General features: G+C 41.3%; 1 protein-coding gene across 4 annotated transcripts in view; it reads right to left on the bottom strand.

Moving 5' to 3' along the window:
- Positions 1-14,295, bottom strand: part of kank1a (KN motif and ankyrin repeat domains 1a) — a 68,883-nt gene that overhangs the window by 32,769 nt on the left and 21,819 nt on the right. For 2 of the 4 annotated variants that reach the window (XM_034296431.1, XM_029124562.2), the window contains exon 1: positions 7,617-7,928. The exons of the other annotated variants lie outside the window; for them this stretch is intronic. Coding sequence is in view for 1 of the 2 variants with exons in the window: in XM_029124562.2 (XP_028980395.2) it covers positions 7,617-7,629 (13 nt within the window). In the remaining variant the exon portion in view is untranslated. Of the gene's footprint in view, positions 1-7,616; positions 7,929-14,295 lie in introns of those variants that run through there. 4 annotated transcript variants of the gene reach the window in all.

The following is a 14,295-nucleotide window of genomic DNA, read 5'->3' as shown; positions in this document are numbered from 1 at the left end:
CTTCAATCATCAGGCAGGCGGTGCAGGTCTCTTCGTTGCTGCAACAACAGTTTCTTTCCATCTACCGTAACCCTGCTGAACTCTGTGACCCGAAACAACTTAGTACCGCCTCTCAGGGACCTTGTTGCACTACTGCCTTGTACTACTGGACTCTGACACTGCCTTGTACTACTGGACTCTGACACTGCCTTGTACTACTGGACTCTGACACTGCCTTGTACTACTGGACTCTGACACTGCCTTGCAAAGTCAGATAAATAATTTTTTTGTTGTTACATGTACGTGTCTACCTCGGGAACCTCATTGCTGCTATCTCTGCATTTTAGTTGCACAGACTCCCTTAAACCTCCAACTTGTTCGATTGCACAGTCAGAATTGCCATTTGTACTTGCATTTGCCTCATCGCACAACTATTTATTCACACTTGCACATACATGTACTTAATACTTGTAAATGTTCTGCCCTCCTCTATTTTCCTTCATTGAAAATGTTGAATTGCCATTTGTACTGTATTTGCCTTGTACATCTACAGTAAACATTCTACTTGTAATGTATACTATACTTAATACTGCCCTCTATTTGCACTTCTGGTTAGATGCTAACTGCATTTTGTTTTTTTGTACTGTGTTTTTGTACTCGTACCTTTTATTGACAATACAGTGTAATCTAATCTAATATTAGCATAGGACTATCCGGTTATATGACTACGAGGCTAGCACTGGACTATCCAGTTATATGACTATGAGGCTAGCATGGGACTATCCAGTGCAGACCGTACTTCTTCACGTGTGGTCCTTACATCTGACATTATCAACATAGAACACTGTGTACTGGGCCAGGCTACTCATATCAATTGACACTTTATAACCTTATAACCAGGGACAAAGAGCCATTCTGTTCTGAAAGTCCAGCTTGAACAAGGCTCAGTTTCAGAACTACATAGACAGAAAGGTCCAGAAGTCAAGAACAGTAGAGTGTTGACAGAAAGTTATTCATGTGTGGTCAAGCAGAGTTGACTGGTCCTCATGGGAGCTTTAGGGGGTCTGGCTCACCCTGCTGTACCTTCTTATCTGTCCAAATATTTACATATTGACTGTTTATCTGCCAAATACGCATGCAAGACACATCAATCGCAGATTAAGCATCCATGCGAGTGAAACTGTGCCTCTCTTTCTCAGTATGGCGGCCTCAACGGGCCTGTACCTCACAAATCACAAGTCATATCAATGCCCCCCTAAGAAACAGTTGGCACCTTCTGGAAGATTCCAGTCAGCCCCACCCCTGCACACCTGCCTCCCCTTGAGACCTTGTCAGAGGAGTCATTTTAGGGCTCCCTAGGAGCAGCTTGGGATAGAGGCCAGCAGAACGTGGAACCAGGTAAGGCTGCATGATGGAGAAGGAAGACCAGGTAAGGCTGCATGACGGAGAAGGAAGACCATCCACTACAAGAAAATCCACCAGAAATAGTCGCAGATAATATATAAAGCGTATCACAGAGTGTATCCAGATAATATATAAAGTAAATCACAGAGGGGTGTCTGGTAGAGTGCTATGAAGCAGGGGTTGGGGAACCACCTTTTCCAAATTTTGAGACAAGAAAAACCCTGTGTACTACAGTACCTCAGCAGTACAACACCACAGTCCAACAGTACTACAAACAGTACTACAGTACAACAACACAGTCTAACAGTACTACAAACAGGACTGCTTTCCTGCCTGTTTGTCGCATAACGCAACTCTCCTTCCTTCTTGCCTTTTGCCAGCCTTTCTTTCTTTTCTTACTTTTCAATAATGTGTCCAAGCAGCGAAGCTGTGGGAACCCTATTGTAATTGTTAGTTTTTTTATTATTATTATTATTATTATAATTATTCTGTTTCTTCCTCCGTTTTTGAAAGTTTACCAACTTCTACTGGCTAACTGTTTTTGAAACTTGGCACATCCATAGAGGGCTCTGCCAAACTCACAAAAACGGATTTTGGTGTCCATCGGGTCAAAGTCGCAATTTTCAAACACTTATAACTCAAGCTGTGATTGGCCTAGAGACATCAGTGTCATAATCAGTGTCATATGATGCATGACCACGTGCTGAACAACCTTCCTAGAGGCCGCTTTAATTTGCGCCTAACTTTATTTTCCGCCATTTTGGATTTTGTGAAAAACCTCAATTTTCACAGGTCGCAAATATTGTCCAATCTTCCCGAAACTTGGCAGAGATGATCTACAGGCGAAACGTAACAAAGGATACTTGGTGGATTTTTTATTTGGAAAATTGTTTGCCCGTTGCAGCCAATCAGAAATGGCGGCGAATCCAATTAGCATTAAACTTGCTACGCATGTTCGGTAGGAGAACCAGAGGAGGCCTGCCGTGTTTGGCACTAATCGGCCATATGGGGGCGCTATACCAAAAAGCCACTTTTAAGGCTCATTACTCCGAACAGATATTTCCATCAAACTTGGTGAGTTGCATGAGTGCAAAAGGTTCTTGTACTATAACAAATAGGGAGTCCACATTCCAAACCATGTGACCGCCATGGGCCAATCAAATTCAAGCTATCAATTAAAGCTTTTAGAAATGCTTGACCGCCATGAAACTTGATGAAAAGAAAGTCTTATAGGCCCCCAACAACCAAATAGCAATATATTTGTGTTCCTTGGAGCTGAAATCACCGAACCTATCTCACAATGTGACTGGCATTATGCTAAACAACATTTCCTCTTGGAACATCAAGCTCCAATATCTTGTATTTCCTCCATATTAAACATTTCACAGGTCAAAATTGTTGTCCCATCTTCCCGAAACTTGGCAGAGATGATCTACAGGCGAAGCATAACAAAAGATACTTTGTCCCTATTGCAGCCGATGAAAAATGGTGGCAATGTCGCCTATCAGGAAGTGAGTGAGTTTCACATCAACCGTTTGTCCGATTGTCACCATACTTGGTATTCGTGGTCGGAATGGAGTGCATGGGAGGTCTGCACACGTCATGTGCCAACAACTTCCTGTGTCCGAGAATTCCACAGGAAGTGAGGGCGTTACTCAGCAACCGTTTCTCCGATTGTCACCAAACTTGGTGTCTGTGGTCGGAACGAGATGCGAAAAAGGCCCGTGGTGTGTGGCGCTGATCAGACATCTGGGGGAGCTGTTTCAGAATATCTGTTTAAACGCACATTACCGCCTAACGCAAAAACTAATTGCTGGGCCTACTCTCTGGCTTGCGTGGCCAATCCTTGTCTTGCGCTCTGTTTGTTTGGACCTTTTACCTTATTAAAAAATGTTATGAGGATTTTAAGAGGACCTCAGCAAAGATATTTTGTATTTTTGAGTGATTTTTTATGATTGAGCTAAGTATGAGGAATGGATCAACCGCTTAGAAGATTTAGTCACCAGAGCGCTACTCCGGTTGGACTGTGGGTCCTGTCCAGTAGGTGAATTATCAAATGCTAATGCCAACATAGCACAACAGGCTAACCTAAGGCTAGAGAACTCCAGTCAAAACTGGATGCAGTCAAAACTGGTGAACAGATTAGACAAATATCAGAGCGAACAGCTGAATGAGACTATAACACAGCTTGAAATGCATGAGAGTGAACAATTCATAGACTCTGTAGCAGCTACTCTAGGGGTTGAGCTACCAAATGCTTACAGGCAGACACAGATTGGTATACAAGGGATTACATCAAACCTAGACCACTCTATCACGGACCTGGCTGACACTCTCCCCTTGACATGTGCAAATGCCACCCCAATTACACATCTTACTGGCACAGCACCGGGGCTAGACCGAAGGCATCAACTCCAGCGGGGACTTGGTCTGACGTTGTGCGCCGCAGAGGCAAATCCAACAAGAAATCAATTAAGAAAGCACCAACCCTCAATCCACCACCTAAACTCAAACTGCAAAACAGGTACGAACCACTGACTTGGAACGAAATGTGTGTAAATGAACCTAGGGAAGCTAACCAAAACACTAGCATTAAGGCTAACCAAAATCCAAGAAATAGCCCTAAAACCACTGGTAGGACGAGGGAAAGAAGAAACTTTGCTAACTCCACATCTGATAATCCAGATACTACCTTGACTGTGGACGACATAACCAAGCATATCAGAATAGCGAAGAATGAAAACCTAACCATCGCTGACACATCGGTCAGAGAGCTAACATGTTGCCAGTTATTCTCTCTACACATCCAAGCAACATGTAGATTATTATCCACAATGGGTCTTTTGACATTCTACAAAGGAAAACTGGCTCTGAGATCCTGATTTTATGCTACTGGAGAAAATAAACAACTTTCAACAATCTCAGGCCCCATTCCAACCTTGGGGAAATGAATTGAATCTTTTAGCAGACTCCTTGGGCTGAATACATGGCTGACATTGGCATGCCTCAACCACAGAATAAGGTTTATTGACAAGTTACATTTTTTTTTTAACTGTAAAGACCGCTTTAGACCTGATGGGGTTCATCCAAACATCATGGGATGCTGGCTGCTTGGTGCCAACATACGTCATGCTCTTGGAATGCCATTCCCACACATCCCCCTTTTGATCTCACTCAACATGTGAAAGGGCATACACACACTCAAGGCCACATTCTAGATCTGGTTATCTCTAAAGGTCTCGATATTTCCTCTGTCATGGTTAAAGACTTGGCCCTGTCTTAGCATTTCTGGGTCTTTTTTGAATCACTTATCATCCCAAATGTTCCTGTAAACTCTGTTTCTGTTAAGAAAAGGTACATTAATGAGAGTACCAATGCTCAGTTTATGGAAGCCATAGCTATCTCTCACACAATAAATGCTGAGTCAGTTGATTTTAATGCCAAAAGAGTGAATGCCATGGATCGTGTTTCACCGGTAAAGGTAAAGAAAACTATGAGCAAACAGAAAACACCATGGAGAACCACCATGATTATAAGCGCCCTGAAAAGAATGTAGGAAAACTAAACTTCAAATTCACTAAGACATCTATAAACAAAGCCTTGGTAGCTTCAACAATGAGTTACGCAGGGCCAGACAGCAACATTTATCAGGAATGATCAACAAGAATATAAACAATACCCGCACTCTATTTGTCATGGTCGACAAGCTTACAAACCCAATAAAGCAGATAGCATCAGAACTCGTGTCCACTGTGAAATGTAATGAATTTGCGTGTTTCTTTAGTGAAAAAAAAGTATTGACAGACCATCAGAACTACACAGTCTAACAAGGACTCTGTACCGTCACCACGACCACCAAGACATAACTTGGTTATTATGTCGCATTTAAATACAATTGATAAAAAATCCCTAGAAGAAACAGTTCGACATCTTAAAACTTCCACTTGTTGTCTCAACACACTGCCATCAGACTTTTTTTAAACAATTTTTAACTCTATAACAACGGACCTACAGCAAATAGTTAATAGCACTCTGCAATCAGGCATTTTCCCAACGTCTCTAAAAACAGCTGCCATTAAGCCCCTATTAAAAAAGAGAACACTGGATGCATCTATAATGAACAACTATAGACCTGTATCAAATCTCCCTTTTATAGCCAAGATCATTGAAAAGATTGTCTTCAATCAACTCAGCAATTTTGCGAACTCAAGCGGCCTCTGAAACGGCCCTGATTAAAGTTTTAAATGATATACGTCTGAATACTGATTCTGATAAAATAACAGTTCTGGTTCTATTAGATCTCAGTGCAGCATTTGACACTGTAGATAACAGAACACTATAGATGGAAAATTGGGTAGGACTCCGGGACAGTCCTTGATTGGTTCAGCTCTTATCTAGATGGCCGGAGTTACTTTGTCACCATTGGTAAACGTGAATCTGATAGGGTGGCTATGACATGCGGAGTTCCACAGGGATCAGTTCTCGGACCGCTTCTGTTCAATCTCTATATGCTACCTCTGGGCCAAATTCTACAGAACAACAACATTAACTACCACAGATATGCCGAAGATACTCAAATATATATGGCTCTCAAACCCTATGACAACAGCTCAATAGACTGAGATGATTGTGTTTGGCAACAAAAATAAAAGAACAAGTATTAGTAAAGAGCTTGAAAGAGCGCTTAAAAACAGGGATCAAGTGCATAATCTTGGTGTTCTGATAGACTCAGACCTCACATTTAAAAGTTATATCAAAGCAGTCACCAAAACAGCATTCCGTCATCAAAAAATATAGCCAGAATCAAAGGCTTGGTGTCCCAAAAAGACCAAGAGAAGCTCATCCATGCTTTTATCTCTAGTAGGGTTGACTACTGTAATGGCCTCTTAACTGGACTCCCCAAAAAGACTGTAAAAAGACTGTACCCCAGCAGAACAAAAGCACAGTACAACATTACTGTATCACTAACAGTACAGAATAGTACAACAGTATCCCCAACAGTACAGTACTACAGATGCCTCAGAAACACAGTAAGTACTAGGGATGCAACAATAAATCTGTCAATTATAGGCTTTACATTTAGAATTTATTTTCAGGGCTTTTGCCTGAATAGCCATCTAATATGCTACAGTCACTTTATCAAATGGAGTCAAATACTTTATTACCTGTATAACCCTTTATTTATAAATGTTCCATTAATTATCTTTTCTTAGTCATACTCACCTGATAAAATAATGGGGGGAAAATCTTGAATGTTTTATTCATAATAAGACAGTTACCTTTCTTTCATTGAAAGATGACGGGTGCACAATGTCCTGTTCAGTTGCTTGAGTAGTTCTGGAGGAACGAATATAGGTAACCAACTATTTACAGTCGTATGTAAGACTGGTCAGGTAACGACTGGTCATGTAAACAGGACATTCAAAAGTTATAAACAAATATTTTGTCCATAATTCCATTAGATCCAGTTGCATCTACAGCACTGGTTTCTACCCTCTGAATGCACTTGCTGTCACATCAGACTGACCAACCAGACTGAGCAACTGAGACACTACAGTCATCTCAACACATCATAGGACTGGTTAGTCCGACCACATAAAGGGCTAAACAGTTTATTCTTCATTAGTTAGTAGGTATGGGGTGAGGACTACAACTATAAAGAGATGGGAGGCTTCAGAGAACAACCCTGGGCTGATTGAGTAATCACAAAGCAGCCATTTTGAATTGACTTGCAACAAAAAGGTACACCAGCTCACTTTAGTTAATCTTGGACATTTGTAGACTTCAGTCAGTTATATAGACCTCAAATACCCAAACATAATAAAGTAATCAAATGTAGCTGAAGTAATTCAATGTTATAGCTGCAGCATTCATGTGACTTCGGTCAAAACTAACATCCACTTCAAAGTAGACTCAAATTCAGAGTACTGGGTAAATATACCAGCTGGGCAGGTTACATGTTGCAGCTAATTATAATATTCCAGTTGCCCTATTCTGTGCTCCAGAAAAAGACAGTATGAACTAGTCTATGGTGTTAGAAACAAAAGGATTACATAAACGTTCACAATCTATCTTCAGATTTATTGGCACCATGAACAAACAATGTTGGGTCACTGATGCTCCGAAAGCCCCACAACAATAGAACAGATCACTAAGTCTATTCATTTAAATATTCACCAAGAAATGTTCACAAAATATTGGACAGAAACACTGAAAACTATCAGAATGCTTACCTGTTACTTTCATTCTACTGCTCTCCTTTCCAGCAGGGTATTAGACAGCGTGCAGGTGGCAGGAGGTAGGGGCTCCTAATAGACCCCCCATCCCCAACCCAGGCCCGAGGGGGAAGGGTTACAGCTAAGATTAGACAACTACTTCCTCAGATGACAGCTAAACGATCCTCGCCCTTCCTATTAGAGGAAAAAGGCCGCTGGTTCGGGACGCAGTGACCCGACCTCCGCCAGGTCTCTACAAGGCTCTGGCTAAGGGAGGAGAAAAACACCTCCTTTCTCCTCTGGAGTCTGACCGGCAACTGTTGGCTGCAGAGCAGCTACGTGAACCAGATAATATAGGACAGAAGCGCTTGCTCTTTGTTAATGAGTTAAACATTAACTTCACTATTAGCTACACACTCCTCCAACTCCTCCACTCTGCCACTTGCTCATGGTGAACACAGCTAATGCAAAATGAGATATCTAACCTACAACTAGTAACCTGTAGCAACTCCATTTTAGAGGACAGTCAGCATGGTACTACATTGTTGGGGACAATGTAGGCCTGTATTAACTACTAGTATTTACAGACAGAGGTAAGCCTGTATTAACTACTAGTATTTACAGACACAGGTAGGCCTGTATTAACTACTAGTATTAACTGATACAGGTAGGCCTTTATTAACTACTAGTATTAACTGATACAGGTAGGCCTCTATTAACTACTAGTATTAACTGATACAAGTAGGCTTTTATTAACTACTAGTATTTACAGACACAGGTAGGCCTGTATTAACTACTAGTATTAACTGATACAGGTAGGCCTTTATTAACTACTAGTATTAACTGATACAGGTAGGCCTTTATTAACTACTAGTATTTACAGACACAGGTAGGCCTGTATTAACTACTAGTATTAACTGATACAGGTAGGCCTTTATTAACTACTAGTATTAACTGATACAGGTAGGCCTGTATTAACTACTAGTATTAACTGATACAGGTAGACCTTTATTAACTACTAGTATTAACTGATACAGGTAGACCTTTATTAACTACTAGTATTAACTGATACAGGTAGGCCTGTATTAACTACTAGTATTAACTGATACAAGTAGGCTTTTATTAACTACTAGTATTTACAGACACAGGTAGGCCTGTATTAACTACTAGTATTAACTGATACAGGTAGGCCTTTATTAACTACTAGTATTAACTGATACAGGTAGGCCTTTATTAACTACTAGTATTTACAGACACAGGTAGGCCTGTATTAACTACTAGTATTAACTGATACAGGTAGGCCTTTATTAACTACTAGTATTAACTGATACAGGTAGGCCTGTATTAACTACTAGTATTAACTGATACAGGTAGACCTTTATTAACTACTAGTATTAACTGATACAGGTAGACCTTTATTAACTACTAGTATTAACTGATACAGGTAGGCCTGTATTAACTACTAGTATTAACTGATACAGGTAGGCCTGTATTAACTACTAGTATTAACTGATACAGGTAGGCCTTTACTAACTACTAGTATTAACTGATACAGGTAGGCCTTTATTAACTACTAGTATTAACTGATACAGGTAGGCCTGTATTAACTACTAGTATTAACTGATACAGGTAGGCCTCTATTAACTACTAGTATTAACTGATACAAGTAGGCTTTATTAACTACTAGTATTAACTGATACAGGTAGGCCTTTATTAACTACTAGTATTAACTGATACAGGTAGGCCTGTATTAACTACTAGTATTAACTGATACAGGTAGGCCTTTATTAACTACTAGTATTAACTGATACAGGTAGGCCTGTATTAACTACTAGTATTAACTGATACAAGTAGGCCTTTATTAACTACTAGTATTAACTGATACAGGTAGGCCTTTATTAACTACTAGTAATAACTGATACAGGTAGGCCTTTATTAACTACTAGTATTAACTGATACAGGTAGGCCTTTATTAACTACTAGTAATAACTGATACAGGTAGGCCTTTATTAACTACTAGTATTAACTGATACAGGTAGGCCTGTATTAACTACTAGTATTAACTGATACAGGTAGGCCTTTATTAACTACTAGTATTAACTGATACAGGTAGGCCTTTATTAACTACTAGTAATAACTGATACAGGTAGGCCTTTATTAACTACTAATATTAACTGATATGATTGCAATAATTTTTTACATAGAGTCAGTCTTAGTCATCTAATTATAAAGAGGCGTGGCAGACAGGTGTAGTCACATGAGACAGACAAGTAAATCTTGTATTAAATGGCATTCATACACCGCAGAGACGGTGTGGAAAAACCCTTGCGATTCAGCGCCTCATTAATTTTAATGGGCTGCATTGAGTTGTCCTGCTTTGACATTTCAACTTGTGTGACGATGTACAACAGGGGATATGGTTGTCTCTAGGTCCTACAATCTAGGTTTGGATCATTTTAAAATGACTACCCTGGACAATTCCCGGGTTTTATTGCTGCAACACAGGACACAACTGAAAGACGTCTTACGCTGCTATACTATTGTGCTGGGGGATTGGGTCAGTTCTCCTCCACTAAGTTCTCCTTCTCCGCTATAAATCCTTGATATGAGGAATGCATTTTCAGAATTTTCCCAGTCTCCTCCCGTTTTAAACTTTAGGAGGACATGAGGTCCTTGTCCACACCTGCAGAGTACCTGGTTCGGGGGGCCCGTTGCTGTCCCTGTCCTTGTCCATCTGGTCATGCTTCTGACCTAGTCTAAATTTAAATAGGCTGGTTTTAGCCCACATGCATTTATTCATTTTTCCAATTGGACTCTTAATATCTCACCCGGCACAGCCAGAAGAGGACTGGGCACCCCTCTGAGCCTGGATCCTCTCTAGGTTTCTTCCTAAATTTTGGCCTTCTTAGGGAGTTTTTCCTAGCCACTGAAATTCAACACTACTGTTGTTTGCTCCTTGGGGTTTAAGGCCGGGTGTCTCTGTAAAAGCACTTTGTGACAACTGCTGTTGTAAAAAGGGCTTTATAAATAAATTTTATTGAAAGAGGCCCTGGTCTCAGCTTGATTCTTGCTGTATGAATAAAATCAACAGGTACAAGAACAGGAAGTTATGAAACCACATAATAAGATTAAAAACAAAATATTTTTCAATGATAGGTGATAGGATATAACAAACCCGAATACATCCTTAATTTCCATGAGTGAAAAAAATGAATAAATAAATAAAACTGAAATAACTGCAAGCAAATAAGTTGTATCCCTATCACAATATAGGAATCGGAAATCCATGTGACTTTATCACGATTTTATGATTTTATTTGTCACGTTCCATCAGCTGGGCACAAAGGTCAACCTGGCATTGCAGTTTGTTGCGGCATGTGAGCATCAGTACAGGACCACAGAGCAATGGAAGAAGGTGGCCTGGTCTGATGAATCACGGTTCTCTTTACATCACGGGGATGGCCGGGTGAGTGTCTCGCTTACCTGGAGAACACATGGCACCAGGATGCACTATGGGAGAAGGCAAGCTGGCGGAGGCAGTGTGATTCATGTGGATGTTACTTTGGCGGTTGGTGGTTGTCCCTTTGGTTGATGCTTGGCAATGTGGGTGGATTGATTTCCTGCCTGTTGGGCCCTGTCCGGGGCCTCCCCCAGATAGGGCCACAGTGTCGCCGGACCCTCCTGTCTCAGTCCCAAGATCTTACGCTGCTATATTGTTGTACTGGGGGAGTAGGGTCAGTTCTCCTTCTCCACTAAGTTCTCCTTCTCCACTATAAATCCTTGTTGATATGAGGAATGCATTTTCTGAATTTTCCCAGTCTCCTCCCGTTATGAACTTAGGAGGCCATGAGGTCTTGGCCCACATCTGTGGAGTACCTGGCTTGAAAGACCTGTTGCTGTCCCTGTCCAAAGTCCTCCTGGTTGTGTTGCAGATCGAGACGATGCCTGACGATTTCAGCTGTCACTGTGCTGACACCTCCCCCCCCCCCCTTGATGTTTGGTAGAGGTCTTATTCCTGAAACTGATGTCTGGTAGAGGTCTTAGTGCTGAAACTGTATGATGTCTGGTAGAGGTCTTAGTGCTGAAACTGTATGATGTCTGGTAGAGGTCTTAGTGCTGAAACTGTATGATGTCTGGTAGAGGTCTTAGTGCTGAAACTGTCTGATATCAGGTTACACCCTGAGGACCGGTAAAACAGCAGGTGTTGTTTGTCCTACATTGAAAGAGTGACAGCACAGCAGCCTTCCTGGAGTGTGTTGTATAAGTGTAATAGTGTGTTTTAATGGAAGCCATTTACAGTCCTGCTGTTTTTGTAGTGGAAAATGCCTCCAGGACTCACGCTATTTTCCTTAACAACAGCAGGGATCCCAGATTGTTGTTATTCTTTATTTTAAGTTGAGCGTGTGGTGGGGGTGAGACTATGCAATCTATCAGGGTGACACACCTGAAGATTGGCACGGCACTAACACTAACAAGTGACAGCCGAGGCCACATTCTGATCCCGTCAGCCCGGCCCAGCTGGCTGGAGACTTTCACCCTCAAACCCCCACTGCCACTCATGTAGAGAGAGCTGCTTCAAAGACCAGTAATTATCCTGACTAAAAAGGAAAAACTAGATTTTCTTTTCTTTTACATATTTAGAATAAAACCACATCTCATTAAAGAAGTCAGGAATAAAAACAAGTATAATATCACTACTAAGCTACTTTCAGCTGTGGGTTTGGCTGGAACTGAAGCTGTCAGAAAGCTGAGGGGTAGTTTAACAGTTAAAACAAGTCTATATATAAACTGGTAAAACAGAACCACCAAATCCATGTCTTTTAAATTAAACATCACAACAATAGGTGCTTATAAAATCTGTTAATCTATTTAAATCTGTTATTTTTTTAAAGACTGTATTTCCATTGTAAAAAAGGGAAATCCACTGTAAATAATTTCTGTTCAGTCTCCCTAGACAATTACGAGTTATTGGAAGTGATTCAGACATAATTATGTATCACAGCAGTATTTCATGATATTTGCACCCGGAAAGTTCAACCAATGTTTGTTTTGAGGATTGCTCAATCGCTCGTGGTGGGTGTACATGGCTGTCCTGGTTCAATAGAGCCATAGAAATTGTCTCTTGCTAACTCATCTTTTTGAGATTGTTAACTTCTTGTGATGGATTCCTCATTACAAGAAGAGATGGATGTCACAACGAATTCTGGATATAGTTTGCTTACAACCAGAAAATGTGGAGGGCCCATTTCTACCAATGAAATGCAGAAACGCTTGGATTTACGTAGAGTGAGAAAATGCCCAGTGCCCAAGACGTTACAGGCAACTTTGATGTTTTTGTAAGTCTACAACAGTGAAAAAACCACATCAGGATACCGCTTCTGAGGTCTGAAAAAAAAAAAAAATAAGATTTCTGAATGTTTAATTCCACTGTGCACCTTTCAAGTGGTCTTGTTTAAAAAAGATTGTGTAGCACAGAGGATGGTGTTTTAAAAACCAACACTGGACTGACAAAACAATCATGATCCCATTCTACCAGATACACACAGGAATGTTATCTGGCATAGACTTCTTCCATGATAACATGTAGCACTGCATTCTTCAATCAAGCTTCATTGATTGCATCTGTGTATAAAATGTGCTGAAAGGAAAAATAAATGTGCTGGTCGATCACTGTCTTGGGAGAGCCGATGATGCTGGAAATGGTGTCAGAGAGCCAATAGAGGGCATTCTTTCCTCAGGTTTCAAAAACAAATCCCCGCACCCCAGAGCAGTCAAACCTCTGATACGTGCATCATTTAAATGTAATGCCTGTTTATAAGGTACTTTTTTATTATAATAATAATTATAATAATGCATTTTAAGCACCTTTGAAAAAACCCTGGGACACTGTACATCAATCACAATAATAAGAACGAATAAGAAAAAATACAAAATAAAAAAATAGCAGGAGAAATTGGGTGTAGCATATTGTGGACCAAGCTATGAGGGGAAAGCCATGGTGAAGAGGTGGGTTTTAACCTGTTCTTGAAGGTGTGAATGGAGTCAGAGTAGCATGTTGCAGGTGGAAGTGCATTCCACAATCTGGGAGCCACAACACTGAAGGCCCGGTCCCCCTTGGTACACAGTCTGGATATAGTGAGAAGGCCCGGTCCCCCTTGGTACACAGTCTGGATATAGTGAGAAGGCCCGGTCCCCCTTGGTACACAGTCTGGATATAGTGAGAAGGCCCGGTCCCCCTTGGTCCACAGTCTGGATATAGTAAGGAGGCCCGGTCCCACTTGGTACACAGTCTGGATATAGTGAGAAGGCCCGGTCCCCCTTGGTACACAGTCTGGATATAGTGAGAAGGCCCGGTCCCCCTTGGTACACAGTCTGGATATAGTAAGAAGGCCCGGTCCCCCTTGGTACACAGTCTGGATATAGTGAGAAGGCCCGGTCCCCCTTGGTACACAGTCTGGATATAGTGAGAAGGCCCGGTCCCCCTTGGTACACAGTCTGGATATAGTGAGAAGGCCCGGTCCCCCTTGGTACACAGTCTGGATATAGTGAGAAGGCCCGGTCCCCCTTGGTACACAGTCTGGATATAGTAAGATGGCCCGGTCCCCCTTGGTACACAGTCTGGATATAGTAAGATGGCCAGCGTCTGAGGAGCGAGACTACGTGAGGGAGTGTGGAGGTCATCTGGTAGGTAAATGGG

The sequence above is a fragment of the Esox lucius genome, chromosome 13 (genome assembly GCF_011004845.1).
Source record: "Esox lucius isolate fEsoLuc1 chromosome 13, fEsoLuc1.pri, whole genome shotgun sequence".
Classification (NCBI taxonomy): Eukaryota; Metazoa; Chordata; class Actinopteri; order Esociformes; family Esocidae; genus Esox; species Esox lucius.
The sequence above is the reverse complement of the archived record's forward strand: the minus strand, read 5'-3'. Positions and strand labels throughout refer to the sequence as shown.